The 20,633-nt window shown below is 39.1% G+C and overlaps 1 protein-coding gene across 3 annotated transcripts in view; it reads left to right on the forward strand.

The window, feature by feature from the left end:
* The window catches only part of NMU (neuromedin U), a 405,214-nt gene that overhangs the window by 236,840 nt on the left and 147,741 nt on the right, over positions 1-20,633 (forward strand). For 2 of the 3 annotated variants that reach the window (XM_085643295.1, XM_085643296.1), the window contains exon 7: positions 519-593. The exons of the other annotated variant lie outside the window; for it this stretch is intronic. In XM_085643295.1, the coding sequence (XP_085499421.1) occupies positions 519-593 (75 nt within the window). The remainder of the gene's footprint in view (positions 1-518; positions 594-20,633) is intronic. 3 annotated transcript variants of the gene reach the window in all.

The following is a 20,633-nucleotide window of genomic DNA, read 5'->3' on the forward strand; positions in this document are numbered from 1 at the left end:
AAGAAGCAATGACATTGATACAGGTGGAGACAATGAATAACGTAGCTCCATGAAAGAGAACTTACTTCATTACATTCTGTCTCATAAATGCTGACACCCAGAATTATCTGACATAAATTGAGTACAGAGTATGATTGAAGGTTGCAACTATAATTCTGAAAAAGAATATCCATACCTGCAATCCTTTCCCCTTCAGGTACATTTTTCTATGGAAATTGACAAATGTATGATCTCACATTATTTTAGTAAGGATCGTCAAATGAATTAACTTGTCATGTCTTTTTCATTCCATAAAGAAGGAACACACATAGAACACAGTGAGAAGGATTTATTGGTAAATGAACCCCTTTAAATAGATTTGACTCTCATAGAAAACTATTTAGGAGTGCCCCAGGCTACAGTGCAGAATACATTGTCAGTAATTTTATTTTTTGCATGATCTTTTCATGTAGATAGATGATGACCCCACAAAGTAAGCAGTTCAATGTTTTCATGTGTCTGTATTCATGTCCTCTCAGTCGTCTGTCCTGCATCCTTTGCTGCAACTCGTTCCACAACTTCATGCCAGAAGGATGAAGAGATTCAAATCTGACGTATGTAATTTCAAAATTTTCAAGTTTGCCTTCCCACCCTGTGAATTTTCACCTGCTCCTTCTGGAAATTTCCTTTAGAAAACTTTTTGACTAAACAAAGTGTCCCACAGTTAAGGTCATCTTAGCTCATCAAAACATCCTGCATCATACATATGTATAAATGTACTTATGTTGATTTATACATGTGTTGAGAGTACATCTTTTTTTAGAAGCTGGTGCTTACTGCATTATAACTTTGTAACTAAAATATTTCTCCTGAAAAGTATGTAGTAAACTTATTATAGGTTTCTTTTTATTTCTGGTTTCACACATACAAATGGAAAATTATAAATCAGAAAGTGTTCGTACTTTGGCAGACTTGTGGTGAATAGTTCCCACAAATCAACATGTATAATTAATTTATTATATCATAATATGTAGTGTTCCAAAACAATACATGCCATACAAAACACCAACTCAGAAATGGTACATACTGTTAGTCTATCTGGGAAATCATAAAGTTCTAGTTGCTTGAGGTAGCTTATAACATTTTTAAAGAGTGTACACTGTTTATCAAAACCTTTATGTAATCAACTTAACATTGGTATAAGGTCCCATTTTTAAAGAAATATATATATTTTATAACTTTATAATAATTCTAAAACCATGTCAGATTTTAAACGGGCAATAAAAAAAGTTTTGTAAAATTTATTTATGAGTTAAAGTAAATATCATTGATGATTACAGTGGGCCCGATTCATAAAGGTAAACTGAGATGCAAGTCTAACTTTACAACTTTTGGTATTCACAAAGAGCATTTACTATTCATAAATGCCCTTTGTGAATACCAAACGTTGAACTTTACGTCTTTTGGTATTCACAAAGGGCATTTACGAGTAGTAAATTCACTTTGTGAAAACCGAAAGTCGTAAAGTTAGACTTTCACCCTATTTTACCTTTGTGAATCGGGCCCCTTGTTTTCAAGGATCTTTAGGAATTTAAGTATTTGGAACTGTTAAATCCAAAGGATATTACATTATTTAGGATTCAATATAGAAAACAATCCTGCAAACCAGCTGCAAATCTTGCTCTAGGAAGGATACTTCAGCTATTCCTGTTTCTGATTATCTCTAGAGACGAACCTATTTATATATTAGTAGATTTACCTTTGTACCATGCTTAGGCCACCCACTGTATCTAAGGTATTGCTTTACCAACTTAGATATTAGTTCTTTTACTATCAATAAAATGGATCACACCTACACCTCAGCTCCATCCCTGTTAGTTCTTAGGTGTTCTGTCAAATGGGGCAGGTCCCAAAACACAATTTCCCAATATAATTTTTATGGGGATATTTGTAACTGTGCTACAGCCAAAACAACTGAATGTTATTACACCAAGATTGGCAGAAAGCTAGATCTTTACATGCTTTTTGTGATTTGGTGTAAATGCATTAGGTCGTTTTTGGAAAATTAAGGGTCAACAATTGTAGATAGCTGACTATGGACTGCTAATTACTCCACATAGTGCATCACTCATGACATCTTTTATGACATCATTGATAATATCACTGCAGCAATTGCAATGAAATTATTGATGAGAAAACTGTGAATGGCGGAGACTCAAGTTGTAGTTACCTTATAAAACAAGTTATAGTTACATAAAATGACTATAATCATAACCAGGGAATGTCTGTGTTTTTTCTTGTTCAAAACGTTACGTTCTTATAGAATATTTCACCTAGCTACATGTTACATTAACCTTTGCTTTTTTCAGTGATATATATATATATATATATATACATATATATATATATATTCACTGAAAAAACCATAGGTTTCACACACGTTATAGTTACGAATTAGCATTTAAAAAACCTTGCAAATTCACTTAAAAAACCATAGGTTTCACACGTTATAGTTAGCTGGACATTTCACTCGTAAAAAACCAATGAAATTCCCCCGTTATAGTTAGTGCAGTCAACTATAACTCACGCGACCGCAATCCTCTGCTGATGACGTCAGATATTACATCACTGTATTTAGACACTTATTTACCCATTTCTTCTTCCATTAATCTTTAGCTATACATATATTACAAATATTTATTTTTTATAAAGACACATATGTCATCAGTGATGTAATATCTGACGTCATCAGCAGAGGATTGCGGTCGCGTGAGTTATAGTTGCCTGCACTAACTATAACGGGGGAATTTCATTGGTTTTTTACGAGTGAAATGTCCAGCTAACTATAACATGTGTGAAACCTATGGTTTTTTAAGTGAATTTGCAAGGTTTTTTAAATGCTAATTCGTAACTATAACGTGTGTGAAACCTATGGTTTTTTCAGTGAATTAGTACGGTTTTTTAAATGCTAAGTTATGTATTTATTAATTTTTTTTTCAGGTTTTTCACCGTGCGCGCACCGTGAATTTTTTTATTTTTTTTTAAATCGCGAGGTGCGCGCACCGTGCGTGCACGGTGCTCTTCGCGCACACTGGGCACGCGCTGTGGGCACTCTGGGCGCTTCGCGCACCGAGCACCCACGGTTCGCACCTCGCGATTTTTTTTTTTTTTAAATTGTTTTTTTTCTCGCTTGGGGTCCTTCTGTGACACCCTGACCAAGGCTAGGGGGTCAGGAACTGTCCACTCTGCCCCCTTTTCACATTCTCCACCTTTTTTTTCACCCCCTCAGACTGCAAGAGACAAAATGGCGGCCGACACTTCCTGGTTTCGACCGATTCGAATGTTTACGGACATCTAACAACCAATCAGAATTGCGCTCGTGCACGGCAGGGTGCGCGCACAGTGCACTCACAGTGCGTGCGTATAGATATTGATATGATTTTAAATGCTATTTTCTTAGGAAATACTGAACAGATTTACACCAGACCTGCAAAAGGCACTTCCTTCACCTTATGGCTACCTCTCTGCCAAATTTCACGTAATTCTGTTCAGCCGTTCGGGCTGTAGCTGCGACTAAAGGTCCTATGGAAAAATGCATGGGGAAAACGCGTTTTGGGACCCCCCCTTTTTCTCGGCCCCCGCTTGACGAATCACCCCAAGACTTTCAGGGTAGGAGCTGAGCGGAGCGCCCCATTAGTTTTGAAAATTTCGCGAGGATTCGTCAACCGGCGCCAAAGTTATTCAAAATAGAATTTTGAGATTTCCTATGGAAACTAGGTTGTAACTATAACTATCTACTGGCAACCGCCAGTAGATAATATATATATATATATATATATATATATATTCACTTAAAAAACCATAGGTTTCACACATTTTATAGTTAGGTGGATATTTCACTCGTAAAAAACCAATGAAATTCCACCGTTATAGTTAGTTCAGATAACTATAACTCGCGCGCCCGCAATCCTCTGCTGATGACGTGACATATTACATCACTCATGACATGGTCAGTGGCATCACTCTTGACATCACTGATGACATCATCCTTGTGATAGAGTGGCGGTCGCGCGAGTTATAGTTATCTGAACTAACTATAACGGTGGAATTTCATTGGTTTTTTACGAGTGAAATATCCACCTAACTATAACATGTGTGAAACCTATGGTTTTTTAAGTGAATTTGCAAGGTTTTTAAATGCTAATTCCTAACTATAACGTGTGTGAAACCTATGTTTTTTTCAGTGAATTTGTACGTTTTTTTTAAAATGCTAAGTTATGTATGTATTATTATTTTTTTTATACATTTATTTTTCAATAAACTACGTATAAGATCGGATATTTTATCAAGCCTGTTTACGAACGTTTTATTTATTTCGTGTAAACATAAGGATTGTTAGTTTTCTAGTGCAGGGCATTGCTTTCGCAATCTGTAGTATGCTCTTTATGTCTTTCCATCACGTGATATGGGTGTTTTCACTTTAAATACTGTCACACGCAAAGTTTGCTTCATGTGATCAAGGCTGTTTTCCGGCCGAAAAGCGTCATGACAGAGCAAAAGGGAGCTTTTAAATACTTTAAATAAAGAAGTATTCACAGACGAAGAGGAGTTTGTGCGTTCTTTTTCCTGGGAGAAACTGACGAATGCTTCGGGCCCGATTCACAGAACTAACTTAAGACAAAATCCTAAACTTACTACCATTTTGGTATTCACAGAAGGCACTTACTCATTTTGGTATTCACAGAAGGCACTTACTCATTTCGGTATTCACAGAAGTTAGGAGTCCTAACTTTAGGACTCCTAAATGCCTTCTGTGAATACCGAAAGTCTTAAAATTAGGATTTTTCTCAGTTTAGTAGTAGTATAGTTAGGACTCCTAACTTTAGGACTCCTAAATGCCTTCTGTGAATACCGAAAGTCTTAAAATTAGGATTTTTCTCAATTTGGACACAGACGGCTTCAAAGTGCCATATTTTCTGTTTTAATCGTCATATTGAATTAGACAAGTTTCCGCCTCAGACACGTTTCGATCGCCTCCGCGATCTTGATCACAACATATATATATATATATATATATATATATATATATATTTTTTTTAAACGCTCTGGGTTCAGGATCATCCCGGCACTCAATCCTCAGACAACTGGTTACCCCACAGATGTTTTGTCCAGGATTGCACATATATATATATATAAATATATATATATATATATATATATTAATATATATAAATATCTACAAATATATATATATATTCACTTAAAAAACCATAGGTTTCACACACGTTATAGTTAGAAATTAGCATTTTAAAAACCTTGCAAATTCACTGAAAAAACCATAGGTTTCACACATGTTATAGTTAGCTGGACATTTCACTTGTAAAAAACCATTGAAATTCCCCCGTTGTAGTTAGTTCAGCTAAATATAACTTGCGCGACCACAATCCACTGCTGATGACGTCACATATTACATCACTCATGACATGGTCAGTGACATCACTCATGACATCACTGATGACATCTCAAATGACATCACTGATGACATCACTGATGACATCATCCAGTGAATATGTGTCTTTCTGAAAAATAAATACCTATTTTAAAAATTTCTCGAGGATTCGTCAATCGGCGCCAAAGTTATTCCAAATAGAATGTTGTGGATTTCCTATGGAAACACGATCCTAACTATAACTATCTACTGTTGACCGCCAGTAGATAATATATATATATATATATATATATATACATATATTATCTACTGGCGGTCGCCAGTAGATAGTTATAGTTAGGACCGTGTTTCCATAGGAAATCCGCAACATTCTATTTGGAATAACTTTGGCGCCGGTTGACGAATCCTCGCGAATTTTTCAAAACTAATGGGGCGCTACACTCCGCTCCTACTCTGAAAGTCTCGGGGGGATTCGTCAAGCGGGGGCTGAGAAAAAAGGGGGGTCCCAAAACGCGTTTTCCCCATGCATTTTCCATAGGACCTTTAGTCCGAGCTACAGCCCGAACGGCTGAACAGAATTACTTGAAATTGGGCAGAGAGGTAGTCCTCAGGTCAGGGATGTGCCTTTTGCAGGTCTGGTGTAAATCTGTTCAGTAGGTCCTGAGAAAATAGCATTTAAATCAATATATATATCTGTAAGCGCGCTCCGTGCGCTTACGGTAAGCTTACCGTACGCGTACGGTGCCGTGCGCGAGCTCAATTCTGATTGGTGGTTACATGACTGTAAACATTCGAATCGGTCGAAATCAGAAAGTATCGGCCGCCATTTTCTGTCTCTCGCACTGAAAAACAAAGGTTGATAACATGAAAAGGGGGCAACGAAGAGAGTTGCAGACCCCCTAGCATTCGTCAGGGGGTTCACGAAGGACCAAAAAGTATGAAAAATAAATTTAATAATTTTAAAAAAAAATCGCGGAGTGCGCGTACGGTAAGCTTACCGTACGCGTACGGTAAAAAAAAAAAAAGAATTAACAATCACATTTAATATATAAATCTAAGGACCCCCAAGGGAGAAAAAAACAATTGATATTTTGTAAAAAATGGCGAGGCGTGCACGGTACGAAATGCGCAAAGAGGGCGCTCGGTGCGCGAAGCCCCCCACCGTGCCCACAGCGAGCGCACGGTGCACGAAGCGCACCGTGCGCGCAAAAATTAAAAATAAATACATAACTTAGCATTTAAAAAACCGTACAAATTCACTGAAAAAACCATAGGTTTCACACACGTTATAGTTAGAAATTAGCATTTAAAAAACCTTGCAAATTCACTTAAAAAACCATAGGTTTCACACAAGTTATAGTTAGCTGTACATTTCACTCGTAAAAAACCAATGAAATTCCACGTTATAGTTAGATCAGGTAACTATAACTTGCGCGACCGCAATCCACAATGTGTCATTTCAGATGTCATCATTGATGTGAAGAGTGATGTCACTGACCATGTCATGAGTGATGTAATATGTGACGTCATCAGCAGTTTATTGTGGGCGCGCAAGTTATAGTTACCTGATCTAACTATAACGTGGAATTTCATTGGTTTTTTACGAGTGAAATGTACAGCTAACTATAACTTGTGTGAAACCTATGGTTTTTTAAGTGAATATATATATGTATATATGTATATATATATATATAAACAAAGGTTACAGGGACCTTATAGTTAAGCTCAGATTTCACTCTTACAAAACCAGTGAAATTCAGCAATTATAGTTAGCTGAGCTAACCATATTTTACGCCTCCGCAATGCACTTCTTATGACCTCACATATTATATCACTCATGACATGGTCAGTGACAACACTGTTGACATCTCAAATGACATCACTGATGGCATCATCCACAGAACCACTCAAACACCCACTCACATCCCCATACAACCTCTCATACTCCCAATCACACACTCACACAACCCCTCACATACCCATTCACAAACCCATACAAGTACTTACACAACCACTCACTTATCCATAGAGCCACTGACTCACTCATAGAGCCTGATCATACAACCAGTCAGTCATCCATACAGCCACTTACACAGCCACACACTGACCCATACAACTACTGACACACCCAGTTATTATAATAAGAATTTGTATTTGTAAAGCGCGAACATATCACCCCTTAAGAGTTTCAAGGCACTGGGGGCCATCGGGGAGATTAAGTGAGCTATTGCCCAGAGTCACATGATGCTGAGCTGCTGCCGTGGATAGAACCGTGAGCCTCGAACTCTGGAGTCAGCCACTCTGGCCACTACACCACACCTCTCACCTATACAGCCTCTCAACAGAGCTATTCACTCACCCATACAACCACTCACACTTACTCACACAACCACTTACATACCCATTCACAGATCCATACAACCACTAACATAGCCACTCACTCACCCATACAGCCAATTCCATAGACACTCACTCTTCCATATAGCCAATCTCAAACCAACTCATTTAACTGAACACTTACTCAAACAGCCACTCACCAATACAGCCACTTACACACCCAGTCACTCACTCATACAACCATTCAGGCACCCATTTACACACCCTTACAGTCACTGACACGCCCACTCACCCTCCCATATAGGCACTCGCACAGCCATTCACTCACTCACCCACCCATTCAGCCACTTACACAACTCTAAGTCACCTACACAGCTACTCAAAACCCCACTAATACACCCATACAGCCACTCAGATACCCACTCATATATGAATACACACGGTCACACAAAGACTCACATAAACTATGTTAAAAAAAGGAATCACTCATTAATAGTACACAAAGTAAACTAATTTAACTTTTGTGGTACCTTAGTATGTTTGTTTACACACAAAAACATAATGAAAATACTCACAATCTCTGCATGATGTCATCGGTGATGTCATTTAAGATGGCCATGTGATGTAATATGCAAGGTCGTAAGCAGGGCATTGCGGGGGCGTAAGTTACAGTTAGCTCAGGTAACTATAACTGCTGAATTTCACTGGTTTTGTATGAGTGAAATCTGAGCCTAACTATAACACCCCTGTAACCTTTGTTTTTTTTAGCAAATTTATATTACAATACAAAAAGCGGTAGCAGTGTTTTAGGAGGTCGCACTTCAGAAAGGTATGCAATCAGACTGGACAGTCACAAATATGGTTAATTTTCATATTTAACCTAAGCAATAGAACAATTGTTTAAGGTGCCACTAAGGGTAAAAAAAATTACCCTACTACCTTGGGTACACAAATGCACAGGTACTGCCAACAGTCACTGTGCAATACAGAATAACCTAGTTACACCCCGGCACTCTAAATATCAAATCCTTTCTCATGTAAAACCTTGATAAGCTGACTTCACAAAACTATCTAATCAATATATCACTGGCAAACAACAAAGATAGGTTGTGCAAAATACTTTCTTTACTTTTGAAACATCACAAATTCAATCAAGACTGTGAAAAAACCCCTGTTACAGAGAACATACAGATGGGGAAATACTGTACAAAAAATTCACAGTTGTACAGTCCTGATCAAGATGCACGAGAACAGCCAACACGTGTTTCGTTACATCCAGTGACTTCCTCAAGACTGTAAGAACAATAACAACAATTCATACAGACTGTTGAACTTCATATTTAGAAAGTCTTATCCAACCATAATTCGTGAACAGACTCTTTATGGATATTGGGTGAATTAAGAAGGAAAAAGAAGCATCCCAAAATAGAGACTTAATGTTCTAATTAAAAACAATTCAATGGTGATTCCCGTGATCAGAGAAATCTAATTCCAGAAAGCAAACAAAAGTGTTCCTATAGATTATAAAAACATAAAAAAGAAGAAAGAGTGATCAAAAAACATAGACCCAGAACCTCATTGTGCAAAAAACTCAATTAGTGAAACGCTTAAAGGTAGACACCCGCGACAACCAGTGAAACACGCAACCATTCATCTAAAGACTCGTTTGACAACTAACCTTTCCAGACAAGAAATAATGCCTGTGATAGTGGCCGATCCTGCTTCTTCATGTATTTTGTAGGATGCGACTCAGATATGTAACTCAATGGTGTTCTGAAATGTATTATCAGAGCACAGAAGTAACTCATAAAATCTGTACGTATCAGAGTTCCTCCTATATACTCAACAAGTGTCCAAAACACATACTCACTTCTCGTATTTATCCCAAAGAGATTGTCAATTGTTTTGAAAGTAGAAATTCCGGAGATCAAACTAATGAGTTGTCCAAAATAATTAGAATGCATATATGTATATATATGTGTGTGCGTATATATATACATATATATATATATATATATATATATATATATATATATATATATATATATATATATATACATATATATATATATATATTATCTACTGGCGGTCGCCAGTAGATAGTTATAGTTAGGACCGAGTTTCCATAGGAAATCTCAAAATTCTATTTTGAATAACTTTGGCGCCGATTGACAAATCTTCGCGAAATTTTCAAAACTAATGGGGCGCTCCGCTCCGCTCCTACCCTGAAAGTCTCGGGGTGATTCGTCAAGCGGGGGCCGAGAAAAAAGGGGGGTCCCAAAACACGTTTTCCCCATGGATTTTTCCATAGGGACTTTAGTCGCAGCTACAGCCCGAACGGCTGAACAGAATTACGTGAAATTTGGCAGAGAGGTAGCCATAAGGTCCGTTTGGTGCCTTTTGCAAGTTTGGTGTAAATCTGTTCAGTATTTTCTGAGAAAATAGCATTTAAATCAATATATATATCTGTACGCGCGCAGCGTGCGCGCAGAGTGCGCGCAGCGTGCGCGCAGAGTGCGCGCACTCGGCCGTCCACGAGCGCACTTCTGATTGGTTGTTACATCTTAGTAAACATTCGAATCGGTCGAAACCAGGAAGTGTCGGTCGCCACTGAGAGGGTGTTGAAACATAAAGGAGAAAAACATGTAAAGGGGGCAAGCTGAACAGTTCCTGACCCCCTAGCAGGGGTCAAGGGGTCCCAGGAGGTCCCCCTAGGGCAATTAAAAAAAATTAATTATTTTTGGAAAATCGCCGAGTGCGCGAAGCGTGCGCGCACAATCGAATTAAAAAAAATTCCGTGAGGTTCGCGCAGCGTGCGCGCACGGTATATATGCTTTAAAACTGAAAATTGCAATATCAACACCCCCGTGTGCAAATGCTGTGCGCAGCACAGTATTTGAGCATGGCTCACAACACAGTTTACAAAGTATACCACAACCCTTAACAACAAAGCGTATCATGTGTCCTCCTTGTGCGGACGGAGCGCGAAGTGCACCGTGCGTACATGGCCCATTAAGCGTAACGTGGGTGCGCGGTGCGCATAGCGCACTGCGTGCCCACCGTGCATGCACGGTGCGCAAAGTGCACCGTGCGTGCACGGCACTAACTGCGTAAAGTGGGCGCGAGGTGTGCAAAGCGCACCGCGTGCTCACCGTGCGCGCACGGAACGAACTGCTTGAAGTGGGCGCGCGGTGCACAAAGCGCACCGCGTGCCCTCCGTGCGCGCACCGTGCGCGAAGCGCACCGTGCGCGCACGGCACGAACGGCGTACAGTAACTTAGCATTTAAAAAACCGTACAAATTCACTGAAAAAACCATAGGTTTCACACACGTTATAGTTAGGAATTAGCATTTAAAAAACCTTGCAAATTCACTTAAAAAACCATAGGTTTCACACATGTTATAGTTAGCTGGGCATTTTCCTCATGAAAAACCAATGAAATTCCCCCGTTATAGTTAGTGCAGGCAACTATAACTCACGCGACCGTAATCCGCTGCTGATGACGTCAGATATTACATCACTGATGACATATGTGTCTTTCTGAAAAAAAAAAAAAAAATATATGTATAGCTAAAAAAAAAAGGAAGAAGACATGGGTATATAAATGTGTAATTACAGTGATGTAATATCTGACGTCATCAGCAGCGGATTACGGTCGCGTGAGTTATAGTTGCCTGCACTAACTATAACGGGGGAATTTCATTGGTTTTTCATGAGGAAAATGCCCAGCTAACTATAACATGTGTGAAACCTATGGTTTTTTAAGTGAATATATATATAGATATATATATTATATACATATATATAGTGCAGATCATTCCAAAGTTGCAGGTAATTGACTTTATATCTTTAAGTGCTTTTATTGCAAAACATGCAGTGGTGTGTAAACCCATATACATGGGAACTATTTCATGGTTGCTTGTGAAATATGGGTTTCATTATCAAAATGAAAGCTCCATACCCACTCGGTCGAGCTTTAACTTAGTCAGGGCTACTAAAGTTATGTGGCATGCTAGACCAAAATATGCAGCATTGTTTCTAAACTATGCAGCAAAAAAATTCAAATGAAGTGTCACATTTTCTGGCAATATTATTTTCACCCATTTTATCTAGAATCAAGATTTTGGTAAATTCTTCCCAGTTTGAAATTATGACAGAAATTATGTTGGCATCTTTAAGTGTGTGTTAGCCATTTTTACTTTGCCAAAATTATACCATAATAACCTATGGGGATTTTCCACCAGACTTCGTCCATTAGTCTGTAGCTCTGTCTTTCACATTTTTATTCCACCCACTCCAGCATGCATCAAGGGGCAATGTGTCAGCCCACTTCAGCCACTGGTTGAACTCACTTTGAGCTACTCCTTGTTGCCCTTTCAGAAAGAGCTATCAACACACAAAGTAATTATGTGAAATGGAGTACTATGGCAATGTGTGCTTTCTTTAAGACCATAACTAAATTTTTGCCTTAAGCTAATTTTTTGTTGAGATTGATGAGAGGCCGGCAACTTCCAGAACAATAATGTTTTTAAAAAACCAAGACAAAACAAAAGAATTGCCAAAAGGCTTGCAGTCAACAGCAGACATTTTGACTTTCTCAATGTTTTTGTTTTCATTTTGTGGCTACAGAATTTTTAAATTAATTGAATGCCACGATGGTCAGCTAAACATGTTCTTACTTGATTTTTCCCCTCAGTCTGGTTTTCACACTTCCTACATTCTTTCTAGTCAGTGTCTACACCATCATATAGGAAATCAAACATTAATGAAGGACAATTGTGAAAACAGAAACCATCCTATTGGCGAATTCTGCCTCTAGTGGATGATTATTATCTTCAAAGACTATATCAGGTAGGAAAGGAGTCCCACAGGACACCAAATGTTCTCTGGAAGGAGCCCTTTGATTAGCAGGCACCGGCAGAAAATAAGGGCTAAGCCAGAAAGTCTTCCAGTATTAAAAAGAACGCTCAATCAATGATTGACGGCAATGAGAGAATTTTCTCCTAAATCCCTGGTTTCTTAAAAGGATCTTTGAATCCAGATGATGTGAGATGCATACCATGCTTGAACAGAGAAAAACAAATGAAAGGGAGCGGAAAACAGAGTTCACCTATGTTGTGCCTTTGGCTTGTCTAGATCTGGGTCCTCTACTAACCTATATACTGCAGCATTGAGATCCGTCTATGGGAAATTTCTAATGTCTAATTCCAGTATCTGGCAATTTGGTATCCCAGGTGACTTGGTAGCTGAAATCCTCTAATCTGGACAGAGGAGTATCTCTGTCATTCCAATCTCTGTTGGTGTTGACTATGGATGTCAGCAAGAAAGAATGAGGAGTTGTTTTGTAGTCCCAGGCAGCTCAGGTTAATTGGACAGTTCATCAATGGAACCATTTGTCAAAATGGACAGAGTTAAGGGTGTTTTGGGAGGCTCTTTAATTCTTTCAAAATAAATAAAAGGAGCACATGTGTTGGTCAGGACAGACAACATGATAGCCATATCTTGTTTAAACAGACAATTTGGGATGGGTTCAGCATCCCTCAGTCTTTGAGTTTAGGACATTTTCAGCTGGGCAGAAATGAATCTGCTTTCCATCAGAGCTGTTCAAATAAGGGAGGGGGAGAATCAGAAGGCTGATTGTTTGAGCAAAGTATTCTTGTTATTACAAAATCTGAGTTTCAAGTCTGAATTGTAGGGAAATTAGTTGCAGGCCAGAGGTGGATCTCTTTCCAGACAGTCACAATACTTTTCCTGCATCAGTTTTTGCAAGATTTCAGGACTCCCAAGCCGTGGGGGGTTGATGATTTGACATCACTGTAATCTAAGGGATCTGTTTTTTGCCGCTCCTCCCACTGCTCTAATTCCTTGTCTTCTAGTGAAAAGGAAGAGGGATGAAGCGGAGGTAGTTGTTATCTGCCCATATTGATAGAGAAGAAATTGGTTCCCTCTACTGAGTTGTCAGTGGAATAGTTAGAGTTGATTTCTTTTCATCCATATCCCCTTGTCTCTCCTCTACTGTTGTCAGTCTAGGTTCTACAAAAGTTAAGATTAGCGGTTTTGAAGTTGAAAGGTAATGGCTTAAGAGATGATGCCTTCCTTATCTCTAGCTAATCCAATTCAGGGATCAAGGAGAGAATCTACTAGAAAAGCTTATGCTCATCGTTGGTCCGCCTGCTCAAGGTAGTGTGGAGATAAGGATGTATTCCCTGGTCTTGTTCCCTAGATAATCGTATGCCAGTCCTGCTGGAAGGTGTTGATAAGGGTGGTGCTACTGCTACCTTAAGACTCCAGTGGGTGTCCGTCTAAGCATTTCATTCTTCTAGGTGGTTTAAAATTGAAGGTTGGCTCTTCAGGTGATTTAAAGGTTTTGATATTCTAAGACCGAAGAGTAGAAACATTTGAGTAAAATGTTGAACTTTCATTGCTTCTGGATTATTATCTACAGCTACTGCTGGATGTATAAGTACGTTAAAAGCTTTTTAGTGTTGTTCTCCCAATCTTAGCGATTTTTAAGACATTATAATTTTAAGCTTAGGTCAACAGTTCATCTGAGATTATTCTTCCTCTTTTGGATTCTGAATGACAATGATGATACTCTGGATGTGATTAGGGCTGCCAAAGTCTATCTGTCCAGCTCTGTCAATTTCAGAAAATGTGATTGTTTATCTGTAAAATTTGAACAGGTAAATTAAGGTACTAAAGCTTCCATTTTGACTTTAGGTTGGTGGGTGAAGAATGTGATTTTGATGACTTATGTTAAAGCTAGTTGTAGGAAAGTGGGTTATTAGAAGGTGGGAGTAATCAGCCTCAGCAAGTGATACGTACCACAATCACTAATAGGTCCAGTCATGTCTCAGTAAATTAATACTTGCTTAACCCTTGGTAGTTTACCAAAACAGCAGCCAGGCTTAACTTAGGAGACAGGTATGTGTCAAGCATTTAATACATTCTGATCATGTTGGACCAGGACAAAATCAAAGTTTTAGGCTGAAGGCAATGGAGCACGGGTCGCATAGATTTTAGGGTAGGTCCCAGTCAAATGTTTACCTTCCGGCTTGAAGCTTTTCTCTTGATAACTAGTCCTCGGGTTTCTTGGTTCTGGACAAATCAGCACGGTCAGACCAATTCGTGAGTCGACAACGGTGGCTTGCCTCTCAATGTCAAGCCAGTCTCCTCCTGGAGCTTTCCTGAAAACCTTTACAGAAAGTTTGCAAACTTTGAGTTCTTGCAGTTTCTTGTTTCCTTTGGGGAAAATAAGGGTCCAGTAGTACCAGCCAAGGGTTCGGAGACTCTGGATTGCATCTTGGGGGTTAGGACTCAATTTCCCACAATGCACCCGCGCAGTCCAGGAAAATCCAGTTGCAGCTGGTCAGCTGGGGTCTTCCTCTCTTAGACTTCGCAGGTGACTTCTTCCAGCTCTGTTGTACCTATTGCTGAACAGGGAATCCACTCCTTTTCCTCTGAGTCAGGCACAGTCCTTTCTTTGTGGAGCCTTGTAAGTGCAACAGGTGCAAGTCTTCTGGAGTGCAGTCCAAGGGTCCAGCAGGGCAGTCTTTCTTTTCTTTTGTTCCTGGCAGTGATGTGAGAAGCTCCTGCAGCTCTCCAATATTTATCCTCCATTCTAGGCTGGCAGGAGGGGGGCACCCCAACCAATAGGGTTGAAGCTACTTCCCTCTGCTATGACCAGTTCCTGCGAAGTGTGGCATTTTTGGGACCCAGAATGCACTGTTCTCTCAAAAATCAAAATTAAGAAATTCTCTCCATGGTGTGTGTTTTGGTGTCATCCAACCCAAGCATCTGACTATACTGCCATTCCAGCCCCTCTCCTAATATCATTAGGGGGATGCCATCTGGCTGGGGGTTTTCCTGGGTCCTATGACATCTGTTCTCCTGCTTTTGAAGTCCAGCTTATCTCCACAGCCCACTTCCTCTCCCTGTCTTCTTCAGGAAGCAAAACTGCTCCCACCAAATGGCTTACTATATTGTTGCAGCCCCAGGCCTCTTCACACCTACCCAGTGAGCAGCTTGACTCAGGCTGTCAAAGGCTGACCAATCAGAAGACACTATTACAGTGCTTTTTTATGTAACTCCAGGATAGTACGTTCTAAAACTACTTTCCAGGATCTCTATTGCATTTCTGGTGGAGTTCTTTTGAAGTGGATCTCTTCTGCAATTTTAAGTGTGTTCTTAACTGTAGCTATGAGCCTTTTAAATTGATGTTCAACTGTTTTATAAGAGACGGCCAACTTTTGTAAAGGTTTTTATTACCTGTACAATAAACACATTACTTACTTCCTTTCCTGTAATAGTTACATTAAATCTAACTTTGGCAAGTTGCTGGATTTAACATGACCACTAATCTGATACTTTGAATGGTCTTGCCAGCTAGTTCCAATGCAAAGACAGACTTAATTAAATGAAATAAATCCTTCCTAATGTTAGCTTATGGGCCTAGCAGCACTACATTAGGGAAAAATTACTTTTCCTTACTGGGGCATATAAAACATCGTCTATATTGTCCCTGCTTTTTATAACAAAGCACCCTACCCTTTGAGCAGTTAGGGCAAACCTTAGGGGTGACATATAATTAATATAAAGGTAGGTTTGAACTTTGAAATTTTTAATTTCAACGTTGAATTTGGACATAGTTTTATTTTAAATCCAGCCTGCAAGGCAAGACTAACTTTAAAATGGCACCAGATACCACATCAGTGCACACTTAAGAGCATTAGGTCCACTGGGGTCCCTAAACCTACATGCCCTACCATGTACCAGGGACTTACACGTAGGTTGTCTTTGTCGATTACAATTACACCAATTACCATATACCTTTAGACTACAGAGCACTGACACTGGGCCTAGTTAGCAGAGTCCAGGGCAATTTCAGCCAGTAACCACCAGAATCCATCACAAAATGGGGGTGATCAGGGCAAAAAGGATTACTTTCCTACACTAGTCTTCCTCATCCTAGAAATACTCAGGTTCCATTAAGTAGAAGCATGGCTGCCTCTTCGGCTGAATGGGGAGAAATCTCCATGACAGACATGTGTACAGCAGCAATCTGGGTAACTCAATCCACATTTGTGAGACATTTAGATAAAGTTCCATATGTATCAAGTTTTTTGAGGTTGCAAATGAGTCGATTTGTAGAATTGGCCCATTTGTGACTGCAAAAAACCATTTTGGTATGTATCAAATCAAAACTGCGATTCGGAAGCATGTTACCGAATCACAGTTTTGGATTGCAACCAAATACTGATTTGGTATTTGGAAGGGGCATCCCTCCCAAATAAATTAATGTTTTTCGACTGAATTCCGGTTGCAAAACATTAATAATTTGCCGGCCACAGAAGTGTAGTGGTAATGTATTCGCAAATGGGAAGGGGCCTATTTGGGACCCCTTTCCATTTGTGAATGTAAAACAAAAGTATATTTAAGAGAAGGCAGTGGTCTACGGGACCACTGCATCTTCCTAAACAAACAAAAGAAAAAGAATTAAACTTTTATTTTTAAACACGATCTATTTTTTTCTTTTTTAAGGAAAACGGATTGCATTTTAAAAGAAAGACTGCTTTATTTTAAAGCAATCCCACACATGTTGGTCTGCTGACCTCAGCAGAGCACCATGCCTGTGGTGGCGTTGATTCCCAGTGGGGCGCATATTACGACCTACCTCATTAATATTCATGAGGGAGATAATTTGTGACCCACTAGGGAGCACTAAATGAAACTTTGAGTTTCATATATTAGGAATAGTGATTTTCTAAGTGTGATTCACAGAAAATCGCAATTAGGTTATCGCTATTCATAATATTGATACTTATGCCCTAAATGTTGCTCAATGCTCGGAGTTACAGTTTGGTACTAAGCTTCGGAATTCAAAGAATGTACCATCATTTGTTTTTGTAAGGCAGTTTTATGTCTTATTAAACGTTTTGTTCAGTATGAAATGTGTCTTTTATACTGTTATATTTCTGTCTGATTATTGCTTGAGTATGCCTGCAAATAGTAATGGAACAAGGAATATGGAAGCAGATGGTATTGTTAAGATTACTTATCAGTAATTAGCATTATTGTGATAATATCTTCCTCATCCCATTACTCATGTTCCCACCAACCCAAGCTACTGGGTTGGAGTTGGGAGTGTTTATTACAACAGGATGAGCTATGCTCTTGTCTCCCTTTAGTAGTTACAGGGGCAGTGTGCTTTAAATGAAATAAAAGAAAGATTGCTTTATACAAGTGCCTAGATTAAGAATATGCCTCACAACTGCAATTAGTTAGTACTGACTGAATGAATGAATTAGTTTATAAAGTGCAACAGCTGTTTCAAAAGGAACATCCCAGCACTAGGTTATATCAAAAGAAGAAGCCTCAGAATAAAGGGCAGGCACATATTAAGTCTCTCTGAAGAGGTACGTTTTTAGAAGGATCTTGAAAGTAGCCTCCATTGTTGAACTCCTAACATGTTCAGGGAGAAGAATCCAAAGTATTGGGGCCAGAAAAGGAAAGGAATAACCTCCTGCTCTTGCTTTGTTGATCTTTGGGATGCATAGCAAATTTTGGTTGGCTGAACGAAGTACTCTGCGGGAAGGGTATGTCCTAATCTTGTCACAGATGTAGGACGGGCCTTTAATTTGAGTGGTGCTAAACTTTATCATAAGAGCTTTCAAATGTTATTCTTTGGTTGATAGGAAGCCAGTGGAGGATTTTCAGGCCATTCCGTATTGACGTTTAGGAATATTCAAAACCAATCTGGCTGTTGCATTCTGAACCTGCTATAGTCTATTTATCAGTGCCTGAGGAGATCTGAGAAGCAACACGTTAGCATAATCGAGTAATGTAATCTACAAATGGGTGATCATTTTTAGAGTATGTTCAGGCAGAAATTTAAGTGTCTTTCTTAGAGATTTCAACAAAGAAAAGCAGACTCCTGTGATGGTATTAACGTGTGGCTTAAAAGATGGTGAATTGTCTAGTTTTATTCCCAGATCTTTGGCTGTAGTGGACGGTGACGGACTTTGGCCCAGTAATGTAAGCCAGAGATAAAACAGCTCCAATATAGAGTATGTACCAAATATTAGAATCTCAGTCTTTTCCGAGTTTAAGCAGAGACAGCTTTCATGCATCCACTCCAGCAATGCTGATAGGCAGCCCTGAATGTTAGCTGCAACAGAGACATCCAGGTGTTTGAAGGCTTACATCAACTGGGTATTAGACACCATGTTAAAGCCCCAAGCTTGCACGATGGCAGCAAGGGGGCCATATAAAGGTCAAAGAGACTTAATCTAAGGGCAGAGCCCTGTGTTACTCCATAATTAACCTCTCTGTAGCCTGAGGTAAAAGGGGAAAGATGTACTGCTTGCTTTGGGTTGCAAAGGAAAGATTTTAACCATTTCCAAATGGTACGGGGTATTCCTGCATTCTCCAGCCTTTGTAATAAAATGTGATTCGACTTCGATTCGAAAGCAGCAAACATATAAAGTAGGATCACTATGGTATTTGTGCCAGGTCAATTCGGGTTTTAATTAATTAATTAATTAAAATCTATCACTTCTAGGGGTACCTACTCCATACTGAAGCCAGCACGGAAGCCAGATTGTGAAGGATGAAAGACATTAGTTTCCTCAATGTAACTGATAATCTGCTGATTAACCATTGACTCCAGCATCTTCTCACAGACTGGGAGAAGAGAAATTGGTCTATAGTTAACTGGATATGTATGTAGGATCCAGGTTAGGTTTTTTTAAGAGGGCCTCTTTCCAACAAGATGGCACTATGCCTGACTAAAGAGAGAGGTTAAAGAGGGAGTTGTTCTGTGGGTTCAAGGACTGAAATGCCCTTTTAAGGATGACAGTGGGTAAAAATCCAAAGAGGAGCCCAAATGGGTTTTGTGTTCAGGAGACAGACAAGTGTGTTATAGTCACAACTTCTTTAATATTTGTGAATTTGGAGCTTATGCTGAAAACTTTATCATAAAATTATTCAGACAAATTGTTGACAAACTCCTCTGATGACGAAGTGGATTGATTTCTTACCGACGGGTTTAAAAGAGAGTTAAACATTTAGAAAATTGTTTGAGGAGCATTTTCTGCTTCGTTAGTTTGCTTAGTGTCAGACAGACTTTAGATTTTTTTTCCCCCTAAACTGTTTAAGGGTCAGTTCATAGCTGAGTTTGTCTTCCTCCAGGTAATTGCACTGACATTTCCTCTCTAATATTTGACATTTCGATTCCCCACTTTAGACATAGCAGAGAGCCAAGGAGCAGAAGTAGAAAGCTGTTTACTCTTCTTTTAGTTCAAATAATTTTATTGAAAAGAAAACAAGGTGACCATAAAAAGTATGCGTTATAAATCTAACAACATCACATTCCAATTTTGTTGCTTAGAAAGTAAAGGAATTGGACGGATAATACAGAAGTGAAACATAAAAGAAAACAATGTACATTAAATGAAACATATATGCAATATAAGAAATATGAAAGAAACTTATGGAACAATTAGGGAAATCAGGGTGGATTGGGAGCCTCCTGTTGAGACGGTTTTGGCAAAGAACATCTTTTGGCACTATCGTCAATAAATGTTGTAACAGGTGACCGCAGGTCAGCGCGTTTTATAGCCAGTTGAGGTGGGTATACAAATGCAGTGTCCAACCTATGATTATGGCAAACAGTGTACCACCAAGCTCTGTATGAAATCTTCGAGAAGTCTTTCCAATTGACAGCAATTTGTTGAAAGGCAATCGCTAACAATAAATCGATAATCTTAACATTAAGTGAAATCCCGTCCCAAATAGAAGAGAGACTACCCAAGAAGATATGTGTAACAGAAAAAGGAAATGTAGTATCATTAATCCAGTTAATTTGTG

Source organism: Triturus cristatus, chromosome 2_2, assembly GCF_964204655.1.
Source record: "Triturus cristatus chromosome 2_2, aTriCri1.1, whole genome shotgun sequence".
NCBI lineage: Eukaryota > Metazoa > Chordata > Amphibia > Caudata > Salamandridae > Triturus > Triturus cristatus.